The sequence below is a fragment of the Sylvia atricapilla genome, chromosome 27, assembly GCF_009819655.1.
Source record: "Sylvia atricapilla isolate bSylAtr1 chromosome 27, bSylAtr1.pri, whole genome shotgun sequence".
Classification (NCBI taxonomy): Eukaryota; Metazoa; Chordata; class Aves; order Passeriformes; family Sylviidae; genus Sylvia; species Sylvia atricapilla.
In genome coordinates, this window is record NC_089166.1 from 3,675,862 (window position 1) to 3,700,629 (window position 24,768).

A 24,768-nucleotide genomic window follows, 5' to 3' on the forward strand; every position below is an offset into this window, starting at 1 on the left:
CAGCCTCATTGCCCTAATTAGTATCATTAATGTAATTAGGCTGTGATGCTGAATCTGGGAGGACTTTTTGTGTGGTTTATTCTGCATTAATTAGAGGGGATTTCAGGGTTTCACCAAGCACCAGAGTGAGCAGAGTTTGGGGGACACCCAGGACCCAGGAATGCCGGGGGCAGGACCTGACCCTGCCGGGTGGGCCCCTGGGGTGGGGTTACCGTGGGCTCAGGATCTGCCTTCTCCCCTCTGTCCTGGTGGGGATCTCGGTGCAGAACCCTGTTCCGTGGTCTTTGTGGCATTGGGGTACAGCAAAAGAGGGTCAGTGTCTTCTGGATGTGGCCCCATCCTCAGGGGGATGAGTTTTTGAAGGTGGGATTCCCTCGGGTGCAGCCCCAACCCCACAGGGTGTTTGTGGGGGGTCCCTGGGGTGCAGCATCTTCTCCTGCAGGATACAGGGTGGGGCTCGGTGTCCCTGCAGGACACTGGGGAGAGGGGAGGGGATCCTGGGATACAGGATCTGTCCCGCAGGGAGGGGAAGGACAAGGTGTCCCCTGAATGCAGGATCCAGCCCTGCTCTGGGATGGAGATTCCATAGGCTGCAGGATGTGGCCCTGTGGCACTGATGCAGGGCCTGCCCCTGAAGGAGGAAGGGGGCGTCTCTCCAGATGAAGAATGTGACCCCTTGGCACCCTGTGAGGGGGGTGTGGGGGCTCCCCTGGGTGCAGGACACACCCCAGGAAGGAAGATTCCTCGGGGGGGACAGCAGCACCCTGGGGGTCTTATCAGGGTCAGAAAGTGGCCCCTTAGCACCCTGTGCTGTGGGGAGAGGGTCTCTCAGTGCAGGATGTGACACTTTCAAGGGCTGTGTTGGAGAGGGGACGCTCCTGGGTCCAGGACACAGCCCGGGAAGGAATTGTTCCCTCGCAGTCACATCCCCCCCGGAGCACCCTGCCGCCCTCCGCCCTGGGGTGTCCCGTGTGCAGGGCAATGGAAGTGGCCCGAGGCTTGTTCTGGTTCTCGGGTGCCTGGGTGTTGCAGGGGGACTTCTCGTGGGTTTATTCTGCATTAATTTGGGAGCATTCTGGGGTTTCAGCAAACACCGGCATGAGCAGGGCCTGGGGGAGCAGCCCGGGGGGTGGGAGCAGGACTGACCCTGCCGAGGGTGGTCATGGCGTGGGGGTTCCCTCGGGTGCAGGATCTGCTTTCTGCCCGCTGTCCTGGCAGGGGGTAGAAAGCACCCTGTATTTGGGGTGTGAGGAGGGCTGCTCTGGGTGCAGGACACACCCCAGACAGCATAGGGCACACATCACACATCCCCCATCCCGGGGCTCCCCAGGCAGCACAGGGCACACATCCCCCATCCCGGGGCTCCCCAGGGAGCACAGAGCACACATCCCCCATCCCGGGGCTCCCCAGGCAGCACAGGGCACACATCCCGGGGCTCCCTGTCCCGGGGCTCCCCAGGCAGCACAGGACACACATCTCCCATCCCGGGGCTCCCTGTCCCGGGGCTCCCAAGGGAGCACAGAGCACACATCCCCCATCCCGGGGCTCCCCAGGCAGCACAGGGCACACATCCCGGGGCTCCCGGTCCCGGGGCTCCCCAGGCAGCACAGGGCACACATCCCGGGGCTCCCGGTCCCGGGGCTCCCCAGGCAGCACAGAGCACACATCCCCCATCCCGGGGCTCCCAGGCAGCACAGGGCACACATCCCGGGGCTCCCCAGGCAGCACAGGGCACACATCCCGGGGCTCCCGGTCCCGGGGCTCCCCAGGCAGCACAGGGCACACATCCCGGGGCTCCCGGTCCCGGGGCTCCCCTCAGCCGCGATCCCCGCCTGCAGCGCGGGGCTCCCGCCGCCAGGGGGCGCTGCCGGCCCGGGGCGCGGGGCCCGCTCTGGCCGCCAGGGGGCGCTGTGCGGCCGGCCCCGCCCCGCCGCAGGTGACACCCCCACGCCCGGCCGGGAGCGCTCCCGGTCCGTCCCGGTCCGTCCCGGTCCCGCTGCCCGTTCCGGTCGCGTGCCGATCCCGCTCCTGTCCCGGCCCACGTCCCGGTCTCGGCCGTGCCCCTGGCCGCCATGGCGGAGCAGGAGAGTTTGGAGTTCGGCAAAGCCGACTTCGTGCTGATGGACGCCGTTACCATGCCCGAGTTCATGGCGAACCTCCGGCTGCGGTGAGTGAGGGGCGGGCGCTGCCCTGGCCCGGGGCTCGGCGGGTGTCCCCACACACGGCCGGGATGGACTCTGAGGGGGAGAAAGAACCGAAACCCTCCTCCTGCCTCCGCCTGCCGCCCCTCCCGGAGCGGGCACACCCGCACCGAAGTGTGCCTTTTCCTGTGGCATGGAGAGCCGGGTGAGGGTCAGGGGCTCGGGGTCCATCGAGCCCTGGGGCGGCGGCGGCTCTCAGTCCCGCTCCTGGGAAAGCTCCGTCCAGAGTCACCTGCTCAGTGCCCACCTCCCTCACGGCGCCGTGCAATGCTTTAGGAGCGAGGAGAACTTAAGGACTTTGTTTTAGAACAGTATGTTGTTGATCTTTGCCCGTATCACAGAAACGCAGGGTGGGTTGGGAAGGACCTTAAAGCCCACCCAGTGCCACCCCTGCCGTGGGCAGGGACACCTGCCCCTGTCCCAGGCTGCTCCAAGCTCTGTCCAGCTTCCCGGGATCCAGGGGCAGCCACAGCTGCTCTGGGCAGCCTGTCCCACTGCCCTCGGCCAGCTTTCTCGCCTGTGCTGACATTCTGCAAAGTTGCTTTGGAGGGGAAAAAAAAAAAAAAAAGGCAATAAAAGTCACCAAGTCCAAGGTTGCTGCATCCCATGGGGGACATTGCAACCGCTCGCTGGTGTGGATTTGCTGTGTTAACATTTCATGATTTTTTTATGGTTTTATTTCCCTTGTAGACGTGGTAGGTGCTGGGAAGATCCACATTTTCCTGCCTGTTCCCTCTCAAGCACAACTAAATCCTGGGCAGCACTGATAGAGGACAGCCGGGGGACCCTAAGTCTGCAGCTGCTTTCCACTTTCCGTTATAAAACATTCATGGGAGCTCCTCCTGATAAACTCCTATGCCCCTGCTTGTGCAAGGATTTGGTAATTGCCAAAGGGAAGCCTTTGGGATAAAAACGTGACTTATTGGCCATGTCCTACCCTGTTCTGCTCAGGTTTTCCTGCCTGGTCACTTGTGCTCTGGTGGGCGTTGGAATCAGTCCCTTGTCAGGCCCCTGGTGTTGTTGGATGCACTTGAGAGTGGCTCTGGCAGTTAGATGGGAGGTGTGCTAAGCTCCTTCAGCGGGCTTCAAACTATTGAGGAAGGAGAATACTAAGCTGTTTCAGTCAGTTGTGTTGCCTCCTCTGGATGAAATCTGCAAATCTTGAGATCTGGCTGCTTCAGCCACTGAGTGCTCGGGAATTTCTGTGCTACACAGCTCCAGGGTGTACCTGTGCCCTGGGATGCTGCAGGGTGAGGGCTCAGATCCTGTGGGGTATAATAAAAACCAGCATACTTTATGGTTTTTCTTTTCTTTTATATTTTGGATTTCTGTTTGGGCAGAGTGTTTGAATATAAGAAAATCATAATGAGAATGGTTAAGCTTTGAACGTGATTTCAGATTTAAATGAATTTTGCAGTACCTCTAAAAATTTCAATTTGTTTCTCATTTGTACACTCCATGACATTGTAATTGTATTAGAAAGGGCTTATATGGAATATGTTTGTAATTAGCAGGAAACTTATGTGTCACGATTTATTCCTGGGGTTTTATTCTTTAGTTAATGTGTACTAGAAATCTAAATGAAGTATTGGAAATGGATTGACAGCTTAAAAATCAATGTGGCACGTTGGTTGCCTTTAGGAGTCTGTTGAGAGGTGCCTTGCAGGGACAGACTTTGCTAATTTTCTATGAAGGGATGAGAAGAACAAGCCAGCAGTCCTGGATCCTTACAATAAATGTCCAACTTCATTTTTTTCTCTGTGCTGTTACTGATGGTGCCTGAGGGTGTTGCAGGACATCCCTGCTCTATCTGATACACGATGGAGGCCCCATTCAACTGCAGTGCCTTGGTCACTGGCACTCAGACCTACCCAAACCCAGGCTTGTCCTGTGACAGCAGTTCAGACTTGGGTTCTTCTCACCCAGCCCTGAGCTCTGCCTCAGCTTCGAGGTCAGCTGGTGTCTGTGCTGTGGACAGAACAAGCTTTTGTCAAAAGCAAATTGATACTGTTAATTTTTCTAACCTTGGTGCTGTCATCCCCTGCCTCTAGGTCTGTCTGTGCTGGGACATTTGGGAAAGCTGATGTGAATTTCCCAAAAGTGTGGCCTTTCAGTGAAGCTGCTGAGCCCTGCTGGCGTTGGGCGCTGTGTGGTGTTTTACAGCACTCAGGCAACACCTGCTGCCCACATTTTACTGCTCTGGAGAGGGCAGTTGGCTCTTGGTGCTGACCCAGCTGGGGACCTGCTCAAGGGCTGCTTGTGTCACTGTGAGATGGCAGCGTCCCCTTTGTGCTGGCCCTGTGCTGAGCAGAGGGAAGGAGCTGCTGCTCCTCCATCCCTGAGTGCCCGTGGAGGGTTTGTTCAGTTTACACTTGGATGGGCTCCACCCTATTCCATAAATCCAGCTTTCTGCCAGAGCTATTTTGGTTTGGGGTCACTGGCTGACCCAAGACGGGCTGTGCTGGATTTAGTTCCCTAGTGAGCCCAGATGTGGGTGGAATTGAAATCATACCAGTTTCGGTGCATGCAAGGATATTTCCCCAAGGATGTCTCTAGTGGGAAAAAGAGGAATGGTGAAGCTGCACTTTTCATTAGTGTAGTATTTGAATTTAGTGGTGTTGACATGGGCCAGATGAGTGTGCCTGGGGTAGGTGGGTGGGTGTAGTGTGAATTTACTACCTCATCTCCCAGCCACAGTGCTCATGCCCAATTATTTGTAGATTTGAGTGATAATTCAGCAGGGATATCACCATGTCAGTACCTTTTCATGGCTGTTTCTTACAGCTACTTAATGAATGTTTCTTTGGACACTCAGCAGTTACTGTGTGTTACACTTTATTGTAAATAAAAAGTCATCCTGTCCTTGAATTCCTTAGTCTTGAGTGCGCTTCATCCAAATGTCTGGTTGCAATTCTTAGTCATGAGAATAATTAAAAAAAAAAAAAAAAAAAAAAAAGGCAGGACTATGGGAATGGTCTGTGTGGACTCAGTAGCTTTATTTCTTTATAATAACCTCCCAAACTGTAACAGACAATTGTTTCTGGAGTGCTCATAAATCAGAATTATTAAAACAGCTGTATTTTTGTGGTTTGTGTGTCAGCAATTGCCCATCATCCTTTCAATGAGTGCCTGCTCATCTCTGCACTGCTGCAGAAGTAATTGGCAATTCTAATCCCAGGACATCAGATTAATTGAAGGACTCCTTAAAACAGGGAATCTTTTTGTGTCCAGCAGCTCTCAGGTCCTGCCACTGGCAGGCAGGTATTTATCTGTAGTCAAGTGTTACCTGCCATGAGGGGTGGGAGACTCTGGACTTGGTAAAACTCTTTATTTCACTGCTCTTGACTTAACATGACCATGCCTAGTCCCTGGCAGGTGGAGTGAGATGGTACTCATGGAAAAGGAGTGTTGATCTGGCCAGAGCTGCCCAGCTTTTGCAGAAATTGTGGTGTTGATGAAACAGTTGAGGAAGAGAAGCAGGAAACTGCACCGCCTCATTTTCTTCATGCCATAGTGAAAATTTCAAGTAGTAAAAGTTACAATTTTTAATTTACTTCCTCATAAGGAAGCTTATTTTTCAGAAGTATGAAATATTCTGGTTTATCAGGCGATTTCAGTATTACAGTGCAAAGACCACTCACAGTTCTGTGCAGCTTGCATTTGTCTTGACAAACAGATCAAACCTCAGAGTGTTAAAAATGGGATCTGTGGAATGCAAAGAGGGAGTTCTTGAATTATCTGTTGTGCAGCCGTAGCAATGCCCTTGGCTAACTTTGGCAGTGCAAATACTCCTCCCAGGGTCTCAGGTGTGTGCCAGGACAGTCAGATATGACCCATCCAGTCTGTGCTGGGCAGTAGGATCCTGTGGGGGCAAACCCAGCACCCTGAACTGGGAGTGGGAAACCACATGGAAATGCAGGGAAAAGCAATTACACAGGGCAGCATCAGGGCAGTTGGGGAGGTCTGATGTGAGCTGTGTGCTCGTGGTGTTTATTTCCCACATCTGCATCGTGAGCAGGTGTTACCTGACTCATCCTCTGCTGGTTTCTAGTGAGTTGCTCATTTTTCATAAGCATTGTGCAAATCCCCCTGGGAACACAATAGATCTGTGTCGCTGATATTAAAGAATTCAAGGATGTGTGAAAGGAAGACAGTGAGAGCACCTGAGGTAATGTGTAATGATTGGAAAATGGATTTGGGATTGTTTTCCTTTTCTTTTAAGTACTTCCAGCATGAAATCAGCTGTACTTGCTGGTGTACTGGACTCAGTTCCTGGTCATCCCAGCCCACCTGAGCCTGGAGTGGTATGAAGAACTATGGGTTAATAGTCCTTGCAGTTGTCTCCCTGTACATGTGGTGACTTCTGGCCTCCTGAAGCAGCATTTCATAAAAACAGAGTTCTGTGTTCACTTAAAAACACACAAAAGTGATTTTTCTAATGTTTCTCAACTATGTCACAAACCCCAGCATTTTCAGATTAAGGCAACAGTTCTTGAACTGTATTTATTGCAGGTCCATTTGAAACACAGACATTTGCTATGATTATTAATAGTTTTGGCATCAATAACCTATGCTGAAATCTGGTTCTCCTGAGAAAGTATTTGGTGCTGAGGGAAGTGTTTGCTCTGCAGGCTGGGCTGAGGCATGTGCTGGAGTCCTGGAAAAAGGTTGGAGCAAACTGAATGGGGAATTGGGCTTTAAATGCTGCAGAGAGATATCTCGAAGGGGTTTTCTTGAGGTAGTTGTCTGGAGGTTGTACCTTTTGGGCCTCTGTCAAAAAAACCCTGTTGTTTTTCTGGATGATGTGGTGAGTTGAGGCCATTCTTTAGAATCCTAAAATCACAGAGTAGTTTGGGTTGGAAGGGACCCTAAGGTTCCACCCAGTTCCACCCCCATGTCCCTTCCACTGGAGCAGGTTGCTTCAAGCCCCTGGCCTAGGACACTTCCAGGGAAGAGCTTCAGGTTCTGAAAGGCCAAACTTCTGTTCTGCCATTCAGTGTCCCCTAGACCTGCAGACTGGGTTGTTTTCCTTTTTCAGGTCTGGAAAAGCAAGCACAAGTTCTGGGGTTGAGCAAATGCTGTAATTTGTCCCCATCCTCAGGAAATGGATGTCCCTGTGACCCATTAGGAACAATTCCTAGCCCCGCTGTGGGTCCCATTTGGTCTTGCTTGGTGCCATGCCCTTTCTGCTCTTCCCTTGCTGAACCTCAGTTGCAGTTTTGGAGTGAAGGGTGCTGTCTGTGTTACACTGATATTTTTACACTGATTCCTTAACTTTTGAGCACCATCTTAAACATTCATATTTGGGGTTGAAATTGTGGTGGGAGAGGTTCGGCTTCCCATGAGGTAATAAACTGTATTTAATCCCAGCAGAGGAAATATTATGTGAATGCTTGGTTTCATTTGTGCTTTTCCTAATGAAATATTCATGCTTCATAAACAAGCTTTCATGCCTTTAAGCCATTTTAATTTCCTCATTTTAAATAGTTATAAATATTTGAATTGTTCATGTGGTGTTGGATTAAAGAGCTGCTGGGAGGAGGCTGCTTTCTCCCTGGAGAGGGGCATCTGCCTCTGGGCACTGCAGGACACTCCTTGCTCTACTCAGGCCAGCAGCAGAGTCTCATCAGCCCTTCTTGGCTTCCTCAGAGTTGCTCAACCTGCAGAAGCCGTCTCGTGTCACAGTTGGGAATGAATGGAATGAAAATTCCCCTTAGTCCATCAAAATCTGACTTACGAGGTTGGCCTGGGGCCAGCCTGATCTTCAGAGATGGAAAAGGCCATGGATCTCACTTAAAATGCAAATCCCAACCAGACAAGTAGCAAAGGAGAATCCAGGCCAGCTTCCCAACTCCACAGGGACTCTTCAGCCCATGGACACCTGGAGCTGCTGCAAGTGTGCTCCGGGATTCCTGACTGAATTCCCATGAACCAGGCTTTGAATGAGGCGATGTCCAGGCTGGAGTTTGTTTGGCCTCCATATGTGCTGAGTTTATCTGGTTTCACTGGACCTTCCTTAGCACATCTGCCCTCCCTGCCTGATGAAAGCCTCCTTAGAGGGAAGTTTTACAGGAGTCTTTTTATAGCAGCTGGGTGGGGGAGTGTTTAATAATTTTAGCACCTGGGTGTTGAATAATATATGAGGTTAGATTTATGAATGAGATCAGTCTTTCAGGGTGCCTTGTATTTCTGAATTCCGGGGCTGCTGCTGCTGCTGTGCCCCAAACCTGCTGGTCCTTCCTCCAGCTGCCTGTGGTCCTTGCCAGAGCACAGGTGACAGCATTCATTGTGGTAGGTAGCAGCAGCCTGGGGAGGGACGTGCATGGCACGTGGCATCACGTGTGAAATAAAAACCTGACAGAATCAATGAAGTAACCAGAACTGTGAGGGATTAGCTCAATAGGAAATGCTCTTTCTTGCATTTTTTTAAGTCTTTTTTCCTGTTGTTTACACAAAGTATATCTACGAAAGTCAGCTGGTAATTTAGGAATTCCTCAGCAGCCTTTTGGCTTTCATCCTTACTCTGCAATAATTTTGTAGATTCTGATGAAGTGCTGTGGGTCCTGAAGCTCCTCAGAGCTGCAGTACATCTGTTTGGGATGCTGTCAAGTGGAATCCTGTTCTGGTTTTTCACTACTCCATGTTTGAGGTGGCTTGTGTAACCTGCATCATCTTAACTGAAGTGATTTGTCATCATCTGCTGAGTTTCACCAGCTGCACATTGACTCCAAGATCTGCTAAACTCCTGCAGTAAATATTTGCTGATACTTCCAATAAGTCTCGTGGCCTCCTTTAGTCAAGAGTCCTTTGCATTGACTTTTGTTCAAAAATCTGCCTCTCCAGGTGGCTTTACTGAACTAACACTCACCAAGTCCTTGCATTTCTTTGACTCTTTGCATTTCTTCAGGCTAAGCAGGCTTGGAACACCACCTGAACTTAGTGATCTTTACTGGAATTCCTTTAGAGATGCAGATCTCACAAAGTATTTGGGGTTATACCATCTCTCTCTGCATCACTCAGTCATCATTGCATCTTTTTATGGAACGAAGCAATTCTGAGGAGGGGAGAAGGAAACAGATGTCTCCACGTAGTTTTTGCCTTCTAAGTGTGAAACAGGGGAGCTGTGTGTCTCCTGGTGGCAAATGCTCATTTCCAGTTCTCTGAAGCAAAAATACAATTTGTAAACAAGATTTCTGCTTCTTTGAGGGATTTTTTGGTGAGATGTGAGATGAGATCTCAGCTCCCAGTGCTGCTGTCACATGCTGAAGTTCCTGTATTAGACCAGGTGTAAAAGTGTTCTGTTGTGGTGTTTTCAGGTTCTGAAAGAACAGCCTAGCTGTGAGGCTGTTCTGTCCTTGGGAGTGAAAAAGGAGCATTAAATAGACTTAACTTTTTTGAAAATACTTCATTTTTCTTCAAATCTAAGCCATGAAACTGTTCCTGAGACGACCTTTGTCTTTGGCTTAGAATGAGGTTTTTCTGGTCTCTGAGCTGTTGTGTGTGGCACCCAGAGTGGTTCCTTTGGGTGGTGGTTTAGATGGACACCAGTTACTGTCCTGTTAGAGCCCAGCTGAGGTAGGGGATATCTTGGAAAGACCTTTTAAATAAAATAGCTGTTAATGATAAGCCAGAGGACCCAACCCTATCATCACTGATGGTCTTGCAGTGCTCAACTTCTCAGGCTCAGCAGCAGAACTGACTAGCACATAGCAAGCCTCCTCGTGCTCTAGCTCTTGGTGGTGGTGGTATTTTCCATTCTGCCCCCAAGAGCTTCTGAGCATTTTTTCTGTGCAGACTTCAAAATTTCTCCTTGAACAGGGCTGGAATATTTGTTCATCAGTTCTGTCCTGTTCTGCTGAAGCTGCCCATGTTTCCTGGCTGCCAGGATACTCCTGACCTTCCCTTCTGGCTTTAAAAATTGCAGTGACCTGCCCTACGGCTCCTACTTGCCCAGTAACACTTCAGAGAACAGTCTGTGTGACCACTGGCCTACTCTGATCCAGAGCTTTATTTCCAGAAAAATGGACCATTGGGTGAAAATACGGCATTAAACCACTTCCATGTCCCTGGGCAGCCACGGTGTCATTTCTCAACCTTGGATGTTTCCTGCTCTACTCTGGTGTGTCAGGTGCTGACTCCCACTGTCCGTCCAAGAAGTGTTCTGCTAATTGACCTTCCTTTCTCCTGCTGACTTCCCATATTTCTGTAATTGCAGTACCCTCCTGGTCATCCTGAGTGACGTCTCTCTCCTCTTTTAGTACATTCTGTGTGCAACTGGACACCTCTGCCCGGCTTTCCCCCTTGCTGTTGATGTCCCTTCAGCTCCCCAGTGTCATCTCTGATCTTGGGCTGATCTTCCCAGCCTTGCCCTGTCTGTCAGCTGGAGCTCCCTGGGGCTGGAATTCCCAGAGGAGTGAGTGAGCTCCTCTGGACAGCAGTTCCCTTGTTCCACCTTGTTGGACTCGATCCTTTCCAGACTTTTGCATCCCAGGTCAGGTGTTGTTATTCCTCTGTGGTGTGTCAGGCCCAAGCCTGAGCCATACACAGAGCCCAGTCTTGCCCAGAGTCACCTCACACTGATTTTTGTGCTCATTCCTTCTCTTGTGCCTTGACAAATCCCCTTTCCCACAGAGCTTGTTCAGAGTTATCTACAAAGATTGCTTTTGCTCTCAGTTCTATCTCCTTCACCTATCTCCTTGCCTCCCTCCTTTCCCACCTCAGAACAGCTTATCTCCTCCCCGTGTTTATCACTTTCTCCCACAGGACTGATCTGTGCCATGTCTGTCTGAGAACTTTCTGACCAGCGTTCCTGTGCTTTTCCCTCAGATGCTCCTTTTGGCATGGAAGAAATATAACTTCCAGCAAAGACGCTGCCTCCTCCTTCCATGTGTAATTTATGGAGCCCACACAAAAAGTGTGCCATGGCAGGAGGTTTGGAGTGCTGCAATCACTGGTTATCGTGTTCATCTGCTCAAGTCATTTCCTGGCTCCACGCTGGATCCCAGCCCACCGGAGTTCTTTTTGTCTTGGGTCTGGACAGAGCCTGCCCCGATGTTATCCTGCCTGAGGTTGTTCAAGCAGAAAATTATCTGATCAGAGTATCTCGATATGTTCCTGCTTAAGGTTGATGTGACTTAACTTGGGAAACCTGAACGCTCATTACATCTTCCTGGGAAACGAAAACTGGGGGTCTGTGGCAGGACTCAGCAATGTGCGGGATGCATGTGCTGCTGGAGCTGGATGTGCTGTTAGGGGTGGTGGGCTTAACTCCATCTCCAGAGACAAAGGATTGTTGGGAAAGATGGGGCAGGAAGGGCTTATGGATATGATTGTCTGGTAAGAAATACTGGAGATATAAAATCTGTGAGTGAAACAGCTTTGAGATGGAGGCAAGGCAGGCAGGAAGATGGTCATTAACTGGAGATAGGGTGAAGGACAGAAAACGAAAGGACCCAAGAATGCAGCCCATCTCCACCCTGCCAAGGCATCAAGGAACAAGTAGATAAGAAGAGTAATCTTTAGAGTTTAGAATGTAGGATGATATGGTAATTTAGTAGTTCTCATAGGTTGCATGCAAAGTTTGTAGGTTTTGTATCTTGCACCAGCTGGTCACTGTAAATTAGAATATTCAACACAAAAGGAGATATCATGTGTTGGAACAAGGTCCTTGCTCTCTTCCCTCTTCACCCCTTCTCTTGCCCGCTCTCTCCCTCTGCTGCTTCCACCTCCCTCTCTCCTCCTGCCCTGACCCCGGCACTCTCCTTACCTCCCTCACCTCATCCCCCCTCTCTCTCTCCCTCTCTCTTTGGGGCTTCCCTTCAGCCGAGGCTGGTGGCTGAAAGCAGCCCTCTTTACCCACGGCCCTTGCAATAAAACCACGTGTTTCTAGAATACCTCAGGTCTGCAGAGTTCCTTGTCCCTGCTGTCCACGGATGGCCCTCCAAAGGATTTTTGCCCTTGCCCCTGCATCTGTATTCACATCAAGCCAACTCAAGCCGTGTTTCACTGGAAGTTCTGACAGAATTAATCTCTGTTCTGGGGTCCCTAACAAGATTTTTGTCCCATTTTGATGGAGAGCAGGTGTGCATGGCTACTCCTCCTATGAATTATACTTTGAGGCACCAGCTGAAACTTTCAGCATCGGTTCCCTTTCAATATCTGCCTCCCATTACAGCATCAGTGCCTTCATCATTGCCCTGGGGTTTGTTTGTGGTGCCCAGGACAAACTCCCAGCGGGGAACTAAAGGGAACTCCAGCGCTTCACTGCAGCCCAGGGAGCTCAGCAGCCGGGTAGGAGTGAGAACCCATCTTTTAACAGCTGCTGGATGGCAGAAAAGGCTGTCTCACTATGAATAGCAAAGAAAAACAAACTGAAACAAAAAATCCCCTTTCCCACTGTAGGAGCTGCGCAGCTTTCTGTGGGGAGAGTTCCTCCATGGCATTTGGAGGGGTAAAAACTGCGGCCATCAAGGGCACAGTGAAGCTTTCATTCTCTTCATCACATCGCTGAGATGTTTTCACTAAAACTTTTGCTGTTATTCCGATTGCTGAGCTGCAGTAAATAGGTTATTTTGTTTACAAGAATGAATGATAAAGTAAATTTCACCTTCAAAAGAAAACTCCAGCTATGGTTCTTTGAAGGCTTCCCCTCCTCTGCCCTGTTTATAAAGGAACTGGATACGGAGTTTATAAACTTCCGAGGTGGGAAATGGGGCCTTGCACTGCTCCTTAATACCAGCTTCTTTGTGTGTTGGTGCTTCTTGATTCCGGGTGTAAAGACCAGGGGAGCGAATGAAAACAGGCTCAAAGAGCTGTAAATACATTTTAGGCCCCAGAGGAATCCCAAACCACCAGACTTGGAGCACCGGAGTTTCCAGTGAATGTGCTTAGAAAAATTTTTGCCCCTGCACCCTACAGAGAATGTCCTCCCTTGTTCACTTCTCAGACTGTCTGAAGGACACCGTGCTGCTTTTCCTTGTGCTTCCAGGGACAGAAGAACCCCGAGATTCTTTCAAAGCTGGATGTAAACACCTCCTTGGAACAGTAGCTGTTAAACTTTGTTGAAAAGTGCTTAGCAATGACAAAAAAATGTTATTTCCGAAAGGATCTCTGTAGCATTGAGGGGTATTTTTTTTTTTTTTTTGCAAATGAAAGTCCAAATTTACCACAAAAATGTCCCTGTAACCTCTTATAATTCAAAACATATTCCTTGCTTTTCAAAAGCACAGGCAAATTACCAGGGAGCCTTTCTAAAATAAGCCCGAGGTTGGATGTTTGACTTTGCGGACGGTGCTGCTTGATAACCAGCGTTTCCTTTTTTGAGTTTGCCTCTGTCGCAGGCAGCAAGGAGCTTTGCTTTGGGTGGTTTCTGACCTGTTCCAGGTGAGGAGAACACAAACAGTGCCTGTGCCGCAGTACTGGGATAGAAACAGGAGTATCCCTTTCCCTTATTTTCCTGATAAATGCAGCGTTTGTGTCTCCAGCAAAACAAACAGTGGAAATCTTGTCTTTGTTCTTGTTTTTTGGGCCGTGCTGCATCCTGGCTTTCAAGGATGCAGACATTCCTGAGCTAGACATCTCCAGTGTCTGGCAGCTGCTTCTCTGACTTCGCGTTGGTTACGGAACTTAAACCCCTCTGAGGAAACGCCAGGGAAAAGCAGATCTGTGTGAAGTGTAAAGCTTTTAACCCTGGTATGAAACCCAGAGAGCTGGGCTTCGTAGGAAACTGAAGGAAACCTAAACAGTTTTGAAATTATTGGGACTATTTGGCTTCATTTTCCCAATCAGTCGATAGAAAACATGTTTTCCATTACGGACTTACATTTTTGGAGACTTAAAGGGGCGCTGCTTATTGTCAAAACAAGTCTTGTTTTTCACCAAATGTCTTGTCTGCCCGGTTTGATTTTTGGTGCTGTCCTGCATCCCTGCAGGCAGTGGGGGCCAGCTGGTGCCAGGCTGTCACCTGGAATGCTGGAGTCATGGGTGCTGTGGAGTTTGGATAAGAGTGCTTTGTGCCCTGAGGAGCAGTGCCAAGCTCCACGTGGCTGGCAGGAGTGGGAAAGCCAGGAAAGAGCCATGGGGGACACCCAGCTCCTGAAAGATGCTACGTGTATCATGTCCTGCCCTGCAGGAAACCTCAAATCTCAAATCTTGCATAAACCTAAAGAATGCCTGATTGTTTCTGTCCTGTTTTTCTCCTGGGTTCCTGGATCTTGGATGCTCTCGTGGAGGAGCCAAGGCGGCACCCGCTGCTCTCTGGATGAGCCATTGGAGCAGGAAGATGTTCACTGTCCCCAGAGCTGCTCTGAGGGGATAATGTGGGTCTGGGGCTCTGCTCTCACACCACGGGCTGTGATTGACTTCAGGGCAGCCCAGATGTGTTGCTACTAAATTTAGGGAGAAAACTTTTGTCAGTCTTGGTCCTCTCCCAGGAGTTCTGTCCCTAACTGATTGGTCATTGGCTGCTCAGCTGCTTTCCTGAAAGGCTGTTTATGAGTTAGTGAGCAGACCCAGTGCACATGGACAGATCAGTTGCTCTAGAGGACAAACAAAAATGTGTTGTGTTGCAAACTTTGTGGCTGAATCATGGAAACCGTGGAATCGGGAGATAATATTTCAAAATGTTAAATTCCATCTGATACATTTTAACCTTCTGCCTTTCCCAGATTGTCCTTGTATCTAGAAAAAAACCCGGAAGTTAAATGCAGTAAACTCGGTGAATTTGAGGTTCTGTGGCACCTTGACCAAATGAAAGGAATCATTTGCTAGGGGTACATTTATTAATGTGCACTTAAACCACGATAAATCACAGGAGGGATAAGTGAACAGGTTCTTACAGGAAGACTGGCTTGGTCAGTTGTACAAGGGATGTGGGAAGATCAAACAGTTAAGTAGTCGGATCAGTACAGTATTTGTTGGGGTTTTTTTTATCAAGATGCCTTTACTGCGGCCTCTTTACCTGTCCCTGGTTATGTGACATCAATCTTGTGCTGGCAGTAATTCCCACAGGACTTTCCCATCCTTTGTGCTGTGCCAAAGGATGTTTCACCTCAAGTGCCAAAATCTTTCGTGTCTTGAAGAGCAGGGTAAGCCCCAGAACCAATCTGGGAAAGCTTTCAGGGGAAAATATCCCTCCCTTTCATATGCAGATGTACCGGCTTGTTTAAGACAAAGGAGCAGCCTCTGTTTATCCTAAATGAGGTACTTGATGTGGAAACTGATAGCACTAATGGCCAGATCCCAAATAATTTGCTGTGTAGGAAAATTGCCCAGTTGTACCCACCCATGTGGTCATCCCTGGGTGTCACATGGAGAGTGGGAGCCTTTGATTCATTCCCGGAGTAAGGGAGTGCACTGGATATTTTGCAAACTAAAAGTTTCTATCACTGAGGACAGAGATTTCTTTGTGTTTTGACCTGGGTTTTGATACTCTCTGTACCCTCCACTGCTATGAGTGCCAAATAGTTTATTTTTTTTTCATCGGGGGAGAAAGCAACTTGAAAAAGCATCGAATCCCACATCAGCTACAAACCATCCATTTGTCCATGAGGACAGGGCAGGAACAGTGTGATGGAGCAGCACGGGCACGTGCAAGCATTTCATGGTTTTGTTCTGCTCTCTGATGTGTAAACCTTTCAGATATCCTGTGGTTGTTTCCAACTTCACAGTGACGAAAGCTAAAAACCCCTTTATGAGGGTGAGAGTGGTTGTATTCTTTTTACTCTAACAGGGTGTATTTTAAGAAAAAAACAATAGTTATCATGATACATATGGAATAAATCACAAGTGGTGAGATTTATTTCTTATTTTTATGACTTGTTTTTTCCTCCCTGCTCAGTGTTGCTGTCGCTGCCACTGTCCCCTTGGGTTGTCTGGGATTAACTTCTCCTGCCATGGAGTTTCTACACCAAGGATTTTGACTTTGAAATTGCATCTTTCACTCAGAGGGGGAAAGTGGAGTAGTTTTCATTCTCACAGAAATTTTGAATGAACACTGGGAAAGTAATGGCAGCAGATGGATCGTTATGGAGTGAGGAATATCAGAATTGCCTTTCACAGGAATTGTATTGTCACACAAGAACTGAAGGGTTTCAGGAGGAATGTCCCTGCCCTTAGGTGCTTTCAGGTGCTGGTGTTAATGCCTGGGAACTGATTTGGCTGGAAAAATAATCTTCTGCTTCTCTGCTCAGGATCCCCAAGCACCTTCCAGGATGGGAACTGGTGGCACGAGGTGATGCTGGGGGTCCTGCTGGCACAGGGTGACAGAACTTCCTCAGCATTCAATTCCCACTGACCCCTTCCCTTCTCCTACCTGTCCCATTAGAGATCTTGGAGAGGCTCTCAATGGACACCTTCTTTTCTGAGCTGTTTTATCATAGAGTGTTAAGGGGTTGGAAGGGATCATTTAGTCCCATGATGGGCAGGAACATCTCCCACTGGACCTGATCACTCAAGTCCTCATCCAGCCTTGAACATTTCCAGAGTTGGGGCATCCACACCCTCCCTGGGCAGCCTGTTCCAGGGTCTCATTATTCCCAAATAAAAACATTTCTTCCTAATATCTAACCTGACTTTCTCTTTGTTCAATTTGTACCCATTCTGCCTTGTCCTGTGACTGCAGTTCATGACAAAGAGTCCAAATCCAGCTTCTCAGTAGCCGCTTCAGACACTGGAAGGTGCTGTGAGGTCTCCACACAACCTTCCCTTCCCCAGGCTGTGTTAATTGTGTTAAAGTTTCCTTTCCAGCATGATTTTCTTGGTTCAGCCTTGGAGGGCTGAAGGGCCCTGCTCTCAGCCACCCTCTGCTCCTCTGGGAGCCAGAGAGACCCAGCAGTCTAACCCCAGTGTCAGTCCTTGCTGTGCTGTTCATTCTATAATTATGCTAAGGATTAATCACTTTCTGGTGCTTCTGGATGCCACTGCTGTGTTTGTCACTCATTTGCTTCGGGGGTTTCCCATTTGCAGTGTAACTGGCCACTCTTACACATGCCTTGGATTTTTCTTGTTAGATTTGCCTTGAGTGGCATCACAGAGAAGTTGAAATAGCAACAAAAACCACTTCCTGTTAACTGGATACCATCTTGTCTCGCTGTGCCCTGCTTTCTTACCTGGTGTATTGTGGGATCTCACTCATTTGGTAGATCCCACTTATGAAGATATTTTAGGTGCTTTGTTCCTCTAATTCCAAATATAACCATCCTGTGATCTTAATCAACATTTGCTTTACAATTTTCCAGCTGGAAATTACCTCCCTGGCAGATGTGGCCAACACCAGTGGCAATGTGAAGGTAGCTTTTTTTCTGGTTATGGGCTTAGTTCCTTATTTTCTGGGTACAGATATGACTGTGGTAGGGGAGCACTTTGGGATTTCCTCCAAAGGTGACTCATGTTTGTCAGATCCACCTATAGCAAAAACAAGCCGGGCCATTACGGTGTGTATTATTTGGGCTACTGAATATTTTATCCAGTGGTCAGTGAACTTTCCGTGGTGGCCTCTATGGGTTAGTTTGCTTTTCTTTGCTATTTGTCCACCAAAGAGCATCAAAACCCGGGTGTGAGGGTGGAGGGACGTCCCCGTTGCGGGTTTTGAGGCTCTTGTGTTTGTAGCTGGGAGTGGAGATTGCCCAAGGTCACCTTGGAGAAAGCAGCGGCCTGTGGGAGTCCTGGTGCTTCATGAGCGCTAATTTCCTAGATAGTGCCGGCTTATCTCCATTTCAGCGAGAGTTTCGCCTTGCAAAACCCCGCTGCAGCCGGAGCTGGCCGTGGGTGGTGAGCTGGTGGTGGGTGCGTTTCACAGCACCGTGGAGCTGGTGGGACTGAGAGAGCGGGGAAGGCTCCGGGCTGCAATCCGCGGTGTGCGTTCCCCGGGGACAGACGGCTGCTCTCGGTCGGGCAGACACTGTCCCGCAGCTCATGGGCACTGCACCTCCTCTGAGAGCCTGAACCGTGCGGAGGTGGAGGGCAAAGTCCCTCAGGCCTCAGCCAAAGCAAGATCCTCCTGCAGGAACTTCTTCAGCGGTAGCAGATCTGCAGCTGGGCCTGTGATGGCAGCTGTCAAATACTGCTGTCATGAACTTCACACACATGGAATAGAAGTTGAACAGATTTGTAGCTGCAGATTTATTTTTTTTTCAGCTCAAGACACTCTTTCCGCTATTTCCACTCTTTTCTATTCTCCAGCATTTTGTTGCTGACCTCTTTGTCCACCAGCCTCTGGCCCTTTTTTAATAGTTTGTGTGGAGCCAGGAGCAGTTGCTTTGCCGTGTCTGTATCACGGGAGTTTACAGAGTTCCTTTTGAAATAAATGCAAGGTTAAATGGAAGACAGTGGTCTCCACCTACGGATTCTGTGGGTGAACTTAAACACTTGGATCTAAACAAAAGTGTGAGCTATACATTTCCCAGGATGAAATTGCCCTGGTTATGGTGCTTCTTTTGCTTCCCCCCTCCTCCCCCTGCCAATTTATAGAGTGACTTCCTAATATTTACAGGTATTACTTCCTAAAAGGAGATTGTTATCAATGCTTTAGTGCCCCCTCAGGGCTGCAGCAACATGGTGACCTAACTGGGTTCACCCTCCCAATTCAAATTCCTTCTGTCGAAACAGGAATAATTCCGTGGCTAGGGGAACGTTTCTGTCAGGATCCCACCTGCCTGGTGGTGGTCCGGCTTCCCTGGGCTGCGGAGATGGAGTCGGGGCCAGGAGGAGCTCTGCAGCCCTGGCACTGGGCTCCACTCCACCCTTGGAAGCTGCTGCTGCCCTTCCCTGGCTCTGGCAGAGCCGGCTGGGTTGTGTAACGCCCTGCAGGAGAACCGGCTCCGGGACACGGCTCCGCGGCAGTGATTAATCCGGGAAACATCTAACAACCTTAAATGGCAGCAAATTTATTTTGGCAGGTGGAGACTGAGAAAGTCCCTGCTGCCATGGAGGGAGTGTAGCTCTGAAGCGCTCGGATCACATTTTGTTTGTCCTAACACTTTCTCCAGTCTCAAACTTCTACCGCTGCACTGAAATCTCATTTTTACACATCTTTTTTGCCACGATTCCCACCCCAGGTCAGGGGTGATGTTTTTTCAGCCCCTCAGTGAACAGCAGAAGTACCATTGCCTCCTGCCCCAGAGGATGCAGCGCTCGTACCTGTGGGTGAGTGAGGGCTGGAGTGTCCCTCGGCAGTGACATGGGGACAGCCACAGCAGTGTGCTCACGGTTGTCTCTCCAAGCCTTACCAACTGGCACTGCAGATAATCCTGGATGTCCTCCGCGACACTGGGCAGGATGAAGTCATGTACCAGCCTGCCAGACCAAATACTTCAAATATTCTTGTTATAATCTTTCTGGAGGTGAATAAGTAATTGGGTTCATCTGAGAGAGTTCTTTAGGAATGCCCTGGATTAAGACTGGGGTTTAGATTTAGTGAGATAATAACCCACCTTTTAAAAGATTCTTGATAAGGCAGTGATAAGGGAGAATTGATTACTCTGAAAATTTTAATAATACTCAATATGTGAATTAATTTTTATTCAAAAGCTCCAAATTCTCAGCAGTTTTTCTGTATATTGTGAATTGGAATTTAGTTTTAACTTGAGGAATGGTTTGCTGGATTTTCTTCTTTTTTAATCTTCTTGTTTGCCAACATGAGTTTTGTTGGTGTACCCATAAATTTCTTGGAAGTTTGTTTATTTTACTGAGGCTTTGTTCAGGGCAGAAAGTACATACCTAAACCTTAATTTTATGTGCTCTAGAGAACTTTCAGCCTCTCTTTCAGATTGCAGTGGTTAGGTAGGACTAAAAATGGCTGTTTCTGTCATGTTGCCCAAGATGTCTGTGGCCCACACTGGCTGTGGTTATGGGGGTGTTCTTAATAATTAAATTATTTTTCTCTTTACCAGCTGGAGTGGTACTGGTGTTGTTTGCTTCCAACCCTGTGCTAAAGCAAAGACATAAGCAGGCAGGAACTGCACACCACTGAAAACCCTGAGCTGGTGTTTGTCTTTAAAAAATCCAGCAGCACAGATTTGAGACAGTCAATCTCTCTGCACACAGACGAGCTGTTAGTCTGGCAGGATGTAATTCCATTTTCCTGAGTAGTTTGATTTCCTTTTGGCCTGTCTGTGCTTCAGCTCGTCGCCGCTCTCGTGCTGAATTGGTGTTGACTCTAACATAGTTTTCTGAGTAATTCAAGCAAAGGATATTTGTGAAAAGATTGTGATTTGCTTTTATCTGTAGCAAATGCATGCTATCAAGAGAACTTATGAATGCTAAATTTCTAGGCCCATCTGTACATAATTTTCCAAGTCACATTTTATGGCTGCACATGATGGCTGCAGCTCCTAGTGCAGAGAACCAGCTGGCAGACACTGTTCCTTGGGTTTTAACAGGGTATGGAGGCACAGCCCACGTCTGACACAGCCCACAGACTGTCATGGCTTAAGAGTTCCTTCAGTTTACTTAAAATCCTATGGCAAGTCTCATTTCGGGCATGTTGATTTCCTCAGAAAGCTTTTGTTAGTTTGGCTAGTGGCCACATTATGTAAGTTATAATTATTTGGCCTCAAAGTAGTGATTTCACAGGGGAACAGTGTAAAGCTGGCTGTGGGCTGTGTGGTGGCAGCAGCATTGCAAGTGACACAGGTGAGGTGTGGCCATAAAGGCTCTGGCTCCTTGGTGCCTGTGTCCTGTTCCCCTCCAGGGGCCTGTGACTGTTCTCAGTGCAAACAGGCAATTCAGAAAACAACCAGGAAAACCTTTTTTCATATTTTCTGAAGGGCGTTGTGGCTTCACTGCTAAGTTCCTTGCAATTCTTCTTCTCATGGATTTGCTCCAAGAGGTGCCACAGCCTGGGCTGACTCCAGAGCAGCTCCTGGGGGGTGTCTTGGATGTCTTGCCCCCCTTTTTGTCTGGGTCTGACCAGAGCTGTGTTCAGAGAATCAAGCACTCTGGTTCTGCTGGCACAGTAGCCACAGCTGAGGTGTTTTTAAATCTGTTTTCCTGATATTGAAAAGAATTATTAGGGACCTCCTTAAATTCCCTTTAAGCAGCTATTTCATTTTCCTTGGTTTTTTTGGGTGGTGGTGTTGTTTTTTTTGTTGTTGTTTTTTTTTTTTTTCCTTTGCCCTAGATGGAGTCAGTTGAGGCAGTCTGGAATAATGTGTATGGAATCGACAGGCCATGTTCTGTCACACACAGCTTTCCTTTGAGATGACCTTTAAGCTTTGCATTAGTTGCATTTCCATTTAGGGAATCCTTGAGCTATTGGATATTATTGTGGAGGGAAGGCTGAGATAGAATCAGAATTTTCAGTGTTTGTTTTCTCATAGTAAATTGCCTTCTTGCGTGTCATCCAAGAGTTCACACAACTGATACTCCACAGTGGGCTGCTCTCAGAGGTGGCAGCAGCAGCTCTTGCACTGAGGAGCTGTGTGGGACAGAGTAGGGACACCCTGAGCACAGGGACAGGGGACACAGGAGTGCTGCCCTGCTCACACCCTGCTCAGGCTCTGGAGAAGGCAGGTCCCTGTTGGGTCATTCTGTCCCTTTCCCTCAAACATGGAATTCTGGGACAGCAGAGCTTGGCAGGAGCTTGATTTTGTCAGGAGCTCTGGCCTGTGGTTGTCAGTGCAACTCCGAGTTTCACTTTAGTGTCTAATCCTGTTTTGGAAACTCACTTCCTTTTCCTCCTCTTGTGCCATTTTATGGTTTAGATGCACTGTTCTCATGATGTTTCACTACTGTGTTCAGCATAAACTGTGGTTTCCTCTGAGTTCTCCAGCATTCACATCCCCAGCAGTGGGATGGTCCTGGGGCTCTGTGCTGCTCTCCCTGCAGCTCCTCTCAGCCAGCCCCTCCCGTTCCTTCACCTTCCTCCCCGGCTCTCCTGGCAGGAGCAGTCCGGGGGGATGCTCTGGCACAAAGATCCCTCTGTCCTGACAACAAAGAGCAGTCCTGCATTCCTGTGGGAACGTTTGAAGCTTCTCAGTCCTAAGACAAAGCAGGGAATCTTACCAACAGTGCGGGAATTAACTCGCTTTAAAGTGTCCAAAGCTTTTTGTCCTGTCTAAAGCTTTTGTGACTGGGCGGTGGCATCAGCTCTCATCTTGGGAAAGCTCAGATTAGTATTATGTGGTCTAAATACTTGTCATGTGTTTACTACTGAATTACCAGGTACTGTAGGGATGTGACTGCTGACAGACCACATTGGCCAAAGTGGCTGAGGGGTTAATTTTCAAAGTCATGTCCCTTTACTGAAGGTGCCAGCCTGACACTTGTTTTGCAGTGGAGGAAGGTGCAGGTCTTTCTGCTGCAGGGTTTTGTGGTCATAAGTCACTGAACCTAGTCTACAGCTATTTTTATTGTCTTCATTTCCTTCATCTATACAGGATGCTTGTGCTCTTAACGTCCTAGTTTTTGTTGTGATTCTCTGAGTGCCAGCTGTGAGGGAGGCACTGCTGTAATTGCAGCCCTGCCTGGGAGTTGCCAGCACCTTGTGTCCTGCTGCCGTGTCAACCTCTCCGTTTGAAACAGGCCCTTGTTTGGATGCCTCCCTGAATGATCTGTCAATAGCTGAAATAATACCTTGATCCCAGAGCGAGTGGCGCTGCCAGAAATGCCTCTTGCTGGCCCTGTGTCACAGCTAATAAATAATCTGTCCTGGTGCTCCCAAACTGCCCTTCCCGTGCCTCCAGAGGGCTGCTGGTTCCCTCTGCTGGGGTGGGCACAAACCACGGCTTCGTGATGGGAGCTCCAGAGCAGACAGCTGCCCAAATCCTGGCTGACTGTGGCCGGACTGCTCTCGTCACTGCTGTCAGCTGTGGTTTGAAGACAGTTGTCTGTAACCATTTCCCCCGCCTTCCCCCCCTCTCTTTTTTTTTTTTTTTTTTTTCTTTTAATTAAGCTTGGGTACAATGTGAAAGAGAGAGGCGGGAACATGAGGGGGCCATGAACCAATTCAGGGGTCAAGAAGCAGCAATAAAAGTGCTATTATGAATGAGCAATGGCTTGTAAAGGGCTCCAATCTGCTAATGTAGGTTACTGGGTTGATACCATTGCTTTAATAACGGTTCTTTAGTCTGGGTAGATGCTTTGACAGTCCTTTCAGCTTGACTGTGAGGGATTGGTCCCTTGTGAATTTTGGATTATTTCTCCAGGTCTCTTTTTCCAGTTGTAGAACCTGTGTAATAACACTGAGCTGCAGAGCACGCTGCTGTTCCTGATCAAACTGGGACGATCACAAGCTCAGTAATTGCCGTGGTGTTGATGTAATTATCACCCAACAAGCTGTAATTTGAAAATGGGCCCCATTGCATGGCCAGTGTGGTGCTGTAGTTTGGAAGCTTTTAAAATACTGATCCCTTTGTTTTGTTATGCAGTGCTTATATCTGATCAGCCTGCGATGAAAACCTCCCACGTGCCCTTTGCCTTGTAATTACACATTTACAAACAATCGATGCTGTGGGGAAAGTGCAGCAGGAGGCTGTGTTTAAATAAGCAGGACTGCACAGTGCAGTTTGTGCACGTGCCGTATGTGTGTGCTGGGCTGTGTATCAGCAGCTGGTCAGTGTTTTATGAAGTGCTGTCCCAGCACTCCGGGGTTTTCCCTGTGGAGGCTGCTGGAAACAGAAGGAAGGACTTTGATACCTTTGGAGAGACGCCAATGTTGCACAGCCAGGGCAGTCTCACCTTTGCTGCTCATACCAGAGCATCTTAGGTACCTGTTCCCCCAGGTCTCTTTGGGAACAGGGTTCAAACAGGTGATCAGGAAGGACTTTGGGAGCAAAACAATCTGAACCCACTCAGTTAAACCAGGGATACGAGTCCTGGCCTACACCTTAAAGCAGTGATCAGTATGCGAGGAGGCAATAACTGATCAAAAAGGATCCCACATTTCTGCAAGTCTCCCTGGTTCATGGAGCTGATGGTTTATGTTGTGTGTTGTTGGACTGTTTGAAACTGAAATGGTGCTTTACATTCCCAGTAACACTTGAGTGTCAGCACCCTCTTCTTTCCTGGCGTACTGGGGAGGATGAGAGGCTTAAAACAAGATAGTCCAGCAGCAGGAAGTTAATGTTTAGTTGTAGTAATATCTGGTTTATTTCCTGTACAGTTAGTCCTCAGCAGCCCTGGAGTGGGTGAGCTGGTTGCAGATTAACCCCAGTGCTGATAAAGGTGCACATGACCTCCATTCAGAGGCAGCTGGCTCCTGCCAGGGCACAGCAGCCCAGGTGTGGAGCCCGAGAGCGTGCCTCTGCTGCTTCCCGCTGGGAGCTGCTTCCTCAGCCTGTGCAGCTCCAGTTTGTGAGACTGCAGAGCTGAGGGGGCTCTGGGCAGAGGTTTTGGCCTTTTGCCACCATATTCCCTGAGCTGGAACCCTGGAGAAGAAGCTGCAGGGATCTGTCAGGAGGTGACCCCACTTCCACAGTGTGGGTACCATATAGGAGTTACTGATGTTGAAATCTCTTTATCCAGTCAGTGGAAACCTGGTCAGTTCAGGTGATGAATCAAGCCCAAAACTTGAGCTGCCTGAACGCAGGTATCCCAGGGAGGGTTTGTGGCTGGTGAACCGGGGCTGGCA

The 24,768-nt window shown here is 48.8% G+C and overlaps 1 protein-coding gene across 1 annotated transcript in view; it reads left to right on the plus strand.

The window, feature by feature from the left end:
- The first annotated feature begins 1,999 nt into the window (after positions 1 to 1,999).
- MYO1D (myosin ID) overlaps positions 2,000 to 24,768 on the plus strand; it is a 154,432-nt gene continuing 131,663 nt past the window's right edge. The window contains exon 1 of the mRNA XM_066336663.1: positions 2,000 to 2,167. Within this exon, the coding sequence (XP_066192760.1) occupies positions 2,073 to 2,167 (95 nt within the window). The 5' untranslated portion in view covers positions 2,000 to 2,072. The remainder of the gene's footprint in view (positions 2,168 to 24,768) is intronic.